Source organism: Anoplophora glabripennis, unplaced genomic scaffold, assembly GCF_000390285.2.
Source record: "Anoplophora glabripennis isolate ALB-LARVAE unplaced genomic scaffold, Agla_2.0 scaffold50, whole genome shotgun sequence".
Lineage (NCBI taxonomy): Eukaryota > Metazoa > Arthropoda > Insecta > Coleoptera > Cerambycidae > Anoplophora > Anoplophora glabripennis.
Genome location: NW_019416330.1, coordinates 1,134,721 through 1,143,891, shown reverse-complemented (window position 1 = coordinate 1,143,891; position 9,171 = coordinate 1,134,721). Strand labels below are relative to the sequence as shown.

The window sequence follows — 9,171 nt, the reverse complement described above, 5'->3', positions numbered from 1 at the left end:
TATTATTAATAATTATTAATATTCGTACACTTCCTCGCGGACCCCCCAGTAGAAGTCCATTTTTTGGAAAACATTTCTCGCTCACTACATTTCAGTTCCCCCCACCTGCTTTCTGGCTGCGCTGCTGCATTCATTAAAAACAATTACACGTCACAAGCGTCCAATACTTAAATTTCAAACAGTAGTCCAGTAGAGCAAGTCCAACAAAAGCCGCAATTCTGGACCATTATCATGTCTCGCATATATCCCATATTTCCGAAAATCCAGCGTTTCCCACTCCAGATAGAGTATCCACCAGGTAGATAAGCCGTACTCGTGTCGTCGGCAGGGTTCAGCCAAGAGCAATTCCGAGCCGGAGAGGAGGGGTGGCATTCCAACTCACCGTCAAGGTCCCTCGCTCTCTGCCGGCCCATAAGCTCTTTGGAAGACCGAAAGAGACCCACCAGACAGAGACGGCATTATCCGCGGTCCAGTTTGAGAAGATGAGGCCGCTGACACCTCAAGACTTACTTTTGACATCGGCGTTTGGCGAACTATTAAAAGTCTAACAGCACCCCGTTTTTCGGTTAGGGCTCCGATTGTTACCCTGTAACGACCCTTCCGCGTTTAGGAACAAAGGTGCCAGTGCAACGCGGTGCATAGTGACCGATGTGCGGAGTTTACAGTGTCGGATCTGCAAGAATTTAACGTCCCGACAGTTATACTTTCCGTTTATTAATGCACAAACATGTGAGAGTGAGGAAAAAATATGGGATCTCTTAGTAGCTTAGGTACGTCTATCTGTTATTCTAATTAAGAACCCATTTCATTTAAAAATATCTACCTTAATACACCGTCTGTTTTAGGCATACATTAAACCCGAAATTTACATTTTACATGTTAGGTGTGATCCTTTTTTGGTTATCTAATTTATATTTCTATTATAATTTCTAACATGCATTGTTGTTCCATTATTTTTTGGAAACAGTGTTATTCTAATGTATTGTTTTAAATTATAATTTTTAAGTCTAATTGTATCTACAATGGACTGAAATTAAAAACTAACGGTGTTCCCAATAATTTATTCTGTTTGAAATAAAAATTGTTCGATTTTCTTTATTTTGTTCTCATTAAGATTCTCTAAACAACGAAAAAACTGTACGATGAATCTTTAACACCACATATTTAAACAAATATTTGTAAAATTAAAAAACAAGTAGGTGTTCTTTTACTTTATACTGAATTGAAAATTTCAGTTGAATATCAAATATTTACCAGTGGCGTTCACAAATTACCATTGTCTGTCATTATCAGCAAAAACATAGGCTAAACTTACCAATTATGGAACACCTAACCATTTTATTCGTCGTATAAAGCTGTATTTAAAATAGAAAATGCTATGTAATACTATACTATTTTGTTTGTATTAAGCCATATATGAGGATCTTAAATATCATTTATACAGGGTGATTGTACATACGCTAACTGGATAATCATGGGCTAAAAATATGAAGAATTGACACATAAAGCTTAGATATGGCTCCTTACGGAGTTACAGGCTGTTTTATGTAAATGATTTTTGCCCATTACTCAAAACTGTACTGTAAAATGTAATTCAACTAATGCAATGCAATCCCATGACAGAAGACACCGACTTGAATAATAATATGACAAATAAATTACATAATAAAATAAAAATGTTTAATTTAAAAAATCTAGAGAAATAATGACTGAAGGAATAGTAGGTTAATTGCATAGAAAGAAGAATTGAAAAATTGTACCAAAATAAAAATTCCGCCAGTAGCGTAGAAGTTAGGAATGGGAAACTGCCCCTCTACCCCTGTCGTATACATGTGGTTGTAGCAGTAGCCTAAACGATTTTGTAACAATTTTTAATATGTTCTAAAGTATCTATACTTTATGCCAAGTATGATATCAAACAGGGTTAAAGAAATGGGCAAAAATCATTTAAATTTTTTTAAATAAAACACCCTCTAACAGCATTATTTTATGTAAGCGTTATGTGTCAATTCTTCATAGGTATTTTCAGCCTAGGATTATCAAGTTACCGTATGTACTATTAATGAATCACTCTGTATAAAATTAAAAATGTTTAAACGTACAACTTTCCATTTTAGGAAAATCTAGGACCCAATTAAAACAGTAATATAATGTGGAATTCAAAATTTACACTGAAAATGAATTCCAAAGGAGAAATAGAATTACTTTATTCATTTACTTATATATTTTTTTTTGGTTCACCTACTAAACATTTTCAGATTTGCTTTATTTTTCTGTATTCGTAGATCCCAGCTTTCTACAACAAAAACATTCGGTACACAGGTCCTCTGTTACAAAATTTTGTTTCATTAATTTCGGTATACCCTGTATAAGTAGTTTCATTAAAAACTCCTTATATAAACTTTTATTTGATTTCAAAAATTTTTTGTTACTTGTGACGTACTAGATTATGGACGTTGTTATTATGGATAACTTCTTCTCTTTCTGTTAATATCTAATGTTGATACTACTGAATTTTACATAAAACAAATATCTAGTATCTCCCACTTTATTTAAATCTTGAGAAAACCTATTTTTGCAGTTCAAAAAAAACATAAATTTAAAAAAGTGGCGCGTCTGTATTCATGAATAAAACATTTTTCCAATGCAGAACCCTAACATCCCTACATGGAAAGTTGCACAGATTTGATTTTTGCCAAATCTGGTTAAAATACTTTCCTTAATAGTAGATTCTGTCTGGTCAGTTTTTAACATCTGGGACTCCACCATTTAACACGTTTTTCATCTTAACGATCAGTTTATTTTAAAAATAAACATTCAAGATACATTTACAAGTATTACTAACAAATCTGTTGTGTAGTACAGTTAAAACAACATTTTCTCTGATTATTTACGGTCAAGTTATTTGTTATACCGTAGTATTGGTGTGTAGGTGGTACAAAGGTCTCATATTTACGATTATTGCTTCATATATTATTAACCTCTGAGACCTCCCAAAAAGGCACGATATAAATTTTCGGCGTGTTCAGTTTAGTTTTCTCAACAACGATCTTGTTTACCTCGTGGTTTACAAAGTAGAGAAAATTTGCATACATATTTAATTCGAAAACTTTGCAATAAAATAATCGCTTGACAGTGAAATTCCAGCGGTAAAAGTAATTGTTGTAAAAGTTTGAATCGTTATGTAGGTGTGAATAATGAAATATGTATGGATTTGTCATAACAATGTTGTATTAATTTAAGTCCTGCTTCAGTTCTTACCAAACCTATTAATTTCTTTGACTCTAGCTGTAAAAATTTGAGACGTAAATAACTGCTATTTTACGGAATTAATATGTCATATTACGGGAGAGCGTAAAATTTACGATTGAGAGTAAGTTAAAAATAAAAAATTAGTTTGCATTGTTACAATTGCATTCAAGTTTGACATATTTTTATTACATTTCTCGTTAATATTTATTATGCTTACCAATGGATATTAGTGCAAAATCTGTGGTGAAAAACATTATCTGGTCAACACTTTGACGTTTCAAAAATGTCAAAAAATAAGTAAATTTGACTATCTCTTATAAAATGAATATTTTCGTTATTGTTATTACGAATAAAAAACATTGCAGTTTCATTTGCTAACTGAACAAGACTTCCTTCCTATGCGCCTATTGAAGTCTTTAGGCACAAAAGATTTCTCTAAGATAATAAAGATAATGAAACGATATCCTTTAAATATTTAGTTGAACAAATGAATGTAAACAAATTAAAAGATCCTTAGGTACAATTTATTTTCGAGATACAGTAGTATACCTGTACTTGTACCGGTAGATACAAAATTAATACAAGATAAGACAATTAAAATAAGTTTTAGTAGGGCTATGTATTTAGTTAAATGTAAATATTAAGTACTGATGATATATATTTCAATGTATACTAGTATTTATACGTAGATTTAATAGGTGTAATATTTTATTAAATTCAAATATATCTATTTGTTAAGAGCAAAGCTTTAGAAACATTTTTTATATTTTTAATATCTATAGGCACTAAGCTTGTAAATACATGCTTGAAAAGTATTTGCAAGTGAAGACTGAAAAGAAGAAGTCTGTTTAGAAATATTACAATAGAATGTTTAACCTTTCTCTGATATAAAAGAAAGCAAAAAATCATAATCAGTGCTTAATAGATAGCATTACTCACAGGTCTACCTCACATTCGTTCTCGACTTGATGTTTACGGAAACAATTATAACAATTAAGTATAAAATATCACATTCTTAAAGATGCCATTCTTTTAAATCTATGTGGTATTCATTTATATTAGTATTTGTTTTCTTTAAAATCCTTTTTGACTACAGCATTTTAAATGTATTTTATTCTTACAAACAAGTTGTTCTGCAACTAACTCTTCTATAAATATAACCTAACCATATCATGCAAATTATTATGTTCCTGTAAAAGGTAAAAGCAATAAATATTCATTTCATGCAAATAACGTATTATCTTCATTATTACTTCTTTCCACATGGAAGACACTTCCGCCAAATTATTTCCAGTTATAATAAATACACTAGCTTGTGAGTAAAAGTTGCACACTCTGTTTCATTTGTAAATTTTTATTTTCTGTTTGTTTTACGTAAATTAAAAAATATTTTTTAGCTGAAAAAAAAAAGCGAGTGCCTCCTGTGAGGATTGAACTCACGACCCCTGGTTTACGAGACCAGTGCTCTACCACTGAGCTAAAGAGGCTCTTGGCGGGCCGTTCCAACATGACCCTGAAACAATTAGAGTCGAATAAATACTTCTTTAATTTAAAATTTTGATTCTACAATGTTAAATGCTACCTATCATCACCTAAAGACATATCTACACATCTACTGTAACTTCGTCTTTCAAACGTTTGATTGATGATGAGTCACTGTATCTTATTATGCTACTTTTCCCCCAGTTCCTATTTGAATTTGTATAATTTTAGTTATTTTATCTTAACGACAATTAAAATTTGCAGTTCTACAAACTGTTTTGCTAATTGAAGGGATCAGATTAACAGTATAGTCTAACATCAATCTTGATCAGGCTTTTTTACGGCGAAAGTACCTCTTTCACCTCATTTATGGTCTATTAACCTGTCCCTTTTTTAGTCTTCTACCATTTCTCTCTTTGGTTGCAGACAACCAAATCATTGACAACTGTTTCTAATCTTCGATTATGCTTATGACGTTTCCCTCTTTGATGTGGAGGTTTTGGCGTATCAGTTGATTTGTGATGGACCGTTGGACCGTGAACTGTGAACCATTACTCAAAAGATATTTGGTCGAGCTCTAAATTAGAAAGGTAAAATATGTAGATGCATAAGTGAAACAAGACGGCATCTAATTGGACTTTCATTTAGAAAATGCCTTTAAACGACAATATGTCACAGTAAAGGTATGATACGTAAAACAATCAATCAAAACCCTACTGAAACGTTAATACGGAATAAATGTCAAACAAATATGTCGGTTGTATCTATTTAAAAAATTTAATTGAATAACAGACTAGTACAAACATAACCACCACGGGTGTTATAGGATAATAATGCCTGCGTTGACATACACCCCTCTTGCCAAAGGCTCTTGGATAATACAATATCGACCCTAGGTATGTGCATCAAATAGGAACCACCTGTGAAAATTTATTTGCATCTCTATGCGAGCTTTTGACAAATACATAATTCAGATCAGTATATTGTCTGAAAACATTTGTTTCGTTATAGGGAGAAGAGGATGAAGTAAAAATGTAGCCGTCCCCCAACCGACAGCATGTCATCGCCGTCGCCAGACCCCCAGAAGGTAGAGCACGCATACCCGTCCAGCGAGGCAAGCGACCACGGCCTCCTCAGTCATGCCCCCCACGCCTGCACGTGTTCCGAAAAACTTAACGTTCTAGAAGCCCCGAAGACTGAGCTCGCTCACTCCCACTGCGTTTCGAAACCCAATCTTCACCACGTCATCAACCTCAGCCATGCGCCGACGTCCACCAGCCACATCCACCCCATCAGCCAGTCAGTGCACGTGCACGTCCATCCCTCGCCAAAGACAGGGCAGATGCCCAAAATGGTATCGCCTTCCTGCACCTGTCACATTCAGGAAGAGTGCGAGAATATCGGGGATATGGACTCGGGGCAGCAAAATAGGAAGATGGAGGAGGACAGGATAGAAGTGTCTCCTCTGCCTCCTGCTTTACCACCGAGGCCGCCGCCTAGACCTAGGTATGACGGCAGTGGCAGTCTTAACTCAAGATGTCGACCGAGAACTCGTAAGTCATTATTTTAAATGGAATCAATAATATTCATACTTCTACCATTTGCTGACTAATAAACTTAGCAGAGCAAGGGCATGTAGTGGAACCCAAAATATGGTGATTTAACGCAACTTACTTTTATACTAAGATGCACCTTGATAAGTTATAGGCCTTGAAAATGGGGTTTCAAATTTCGAAAAAATCAGTATCTCAGTAATCTTCAACTTAGAAAAACCAAATTTGGTATAAGGCGAGAGTGTACCAAGAGTGTATCGACAATAAGTAGAATTCAATTGAAGCATTTTAAAGGTATGATAAGGGATAATGCACCATTAAAATGTGACACAATTTTTTAACCCGCTGGCGGACTTAGATAACACAGCCCCACAAAAAAAAATATCGGTCTGGTATTCAGACCCATGTATTTCCATGTATTTTTTTCTGCTGAATTCGAATCTGCCTTCAAATTTAGCCCAGCGGGTCTGAATTTTCGGGAAAATACAAAATACAAACAAAACATTATTGAAATAATGCAACTGAAGTTTTTTTCTTATTACGTTACTCATAATCTTATTTTAACATGTAACATTTACTGTTTGTTTTGTTGTCCTCTTACAAACATTTTATTTTAACATTTGACAACCATTTTTTTCTTGTACTTGTATTGCTTTATTGCCATTTTATTTAAATAATTACAATTACATTACAATGTTCTTTAAATTATGAACTGGTTGCGTGTCAACACTGTTATACGCGTGTGTATACTGTGTTGTATATTTTACTATTATTTTTTTTTTTTCATAATGACTTTATTTTACTACTATAATTATTGTTTTTGACGTGTGTAAACACTTTTTGTGTACTAATCACTAATAAATATCTATCTATCTATCTGCCTATCTATCTATCTAATAATTCCGCCAACTGGTTAAAAAAATTTCCCATTTTATTGGTGCAACATCCCTTATCAACCCTTTAAAATCCTCTCACTCACCATTAATGCTCTTGACACACTCACCAATTTGATTTTTCTGAGTTCAAGTAATGTTATTAATGTTATTAGGTTAAAAGTAGTAGATCTAACTTTCATAAATTTCCTTTTTCATAAATGGGACAAACTTTTGAATACTTACAGTTATTTGGAAAAGTAAGTTTTTACACACAAATTAATTAAAAAAGTAAATAGATGTTCTAATACAGTGGTACAATCTTTTAAAATAAAAGATAAATTTATTGACTCCATAGAGACTACCTGATGAAATAATCCTAAGTAAAATGTGGAAACAAAAAGATCTCTTCGTAGTAGCTCTCTTTTACGTGTCCATCTATGTCAAATGTAATGAGAGAACAAAGTTACAAAATATTTATTTGAACGATTACTATTGCAAAAGTGAAAATCAAATTTTAGTACAGAATCGTGGCTTGTGTTACAAATGCGACACACTAATGAAAAATAAATGGAGACTTGTTAACGCTGAAACAATGTCTGATTAAAAAAATCAATATCATTGAACCATGACTATTCGAAAAAAGACTAAACGATTCTCTGTTGAGATGCCCCTGCTTAGTAAAGCAGAAATATATTGGAGTCCAGGTGACAGGATATTACCCCGTTATACCTTTTAAGTTTTAATCGAATTCTCTTCAACTGCCAGAGAAATTTAAAAAACTGGAAATTTGAACGTCGTGTAACGTTTGAAACATAAAAGTAAATGCCAACAGGTTGCAGTAGTTATAAGGAAAATAGAGGAATATTTATTATTTCCCTTTTCTTGTAAATAATTATGAAAACGTCAAATCTTTATGTAGATATACCGTCTAGAAGTATAGGCTGTCCTACGAGAAAAAAAAAATAATATTTCGACCGCGCGTAATCAAAGTTTCACAAAATTTTATTATGGTAACAACTGCAACTAATGCTTACAAAACCATGCTAGTAATTTTATATTTCAGTCGCCAGTGCTGTAGATATAGGGGACCAGCCCTTTTGGTGAAACATGTTTTCTACATCTTTGTTTTTTTTAAATATTACCCTTGTCAAATTTTCGTATTTTCTTAGATTTTGATGTAAATTGCACAATAATGATTGTATATTGGATTTTCGACAGAAATTATAGCTTTTTGAAAGAATTTTAATTGAGTTTGACATATAAAAATAATAGCAAATAAACATAAATTTAAAACAGAAGAATATGTAAGACTATAACATTGTTATTACCAACTTCGTTTTGATTTAGTATTTCTCAGTGTTAATCTATTATATATTTACTTCAAAAATATTTTAAGGTCCATATCCCGAAAACGGTACGTTTGTGAACTAATGTATACCAGGTGATTCAGTTTGGTATTCGTGGTTCCCTATCTCCTTTATTTTAACAAATAACTATAACAAACCCTATATATTTTTAAATCAAACCCTAACCAATGACATTATTAGATCGTCTCCATGCTAACATATGTCAAAATTGCTACAGTCAACTGTTTTTGTTCAAATGGCACATTTTATATTTTTTATCAATTCTGGAAGATATTTTTTCTATATGTAGTTTCATTAGAAATATTTCTAGAAAAACAGCAAAAAAGTTGAACCCTAGTTTTAGTAACTTTATTCTGAAAAATGATAGCCAGCTGTGGAAACAAGTTATTATATTCTTAAAGTAACATTTTATTTTTATTTTTAACACGATAATAATATAACAATTTAAAACAATACTTATTTCAAAGATTCAAAATGAAAGTAGGGTTAATCTTTTTGCTGTTTTTCTAGCAATATTTCTAATGAAACTATAGACTTTATATAGCTGAACGCAGAAAAAAAATATCTTTCAGAATTGATAAAAAAATATATAGTGTGCCATTTGAACAAAAACAGTTGACTATAGCAATTTTGACATATGTT

General features: G+C 32.4%; 1 protein-coding gene and 1 non-coding gene across 2 annotated transcripts in view; one reads left to right on the top strand and one right to left on the bottom strand.

Moving 5' to 3' along the window:
* The first annotated feature begins 531 nt into the window (after positions 1–531).
* Positions 532–9,171, top strand: part of LOC108914431 — a 44,946-nt gene continuing 36,306 nt past the window's right edge. The window contains exons 1-2 of the mRNA XM_018720250.1: positions 532–770; positions 5,746–6,287. Of these exons, the coding sequence (XP_018575766.1) occupies positions 5,792–6,287 (496 nt within the window). The 5' untranslated portion in view covers positions 532–770; positions 5,746–5,791. The remainder of the gene's footprint in view (positions 771–5,745; positions 6,288–9,171) is intronic.
* On the bottom strand, positions 4,668–4,739 carry Trnat-cgu. The gene has a single exon. It is a non-coding gene; the product is annotated as a tRNA-Thr (tRNA).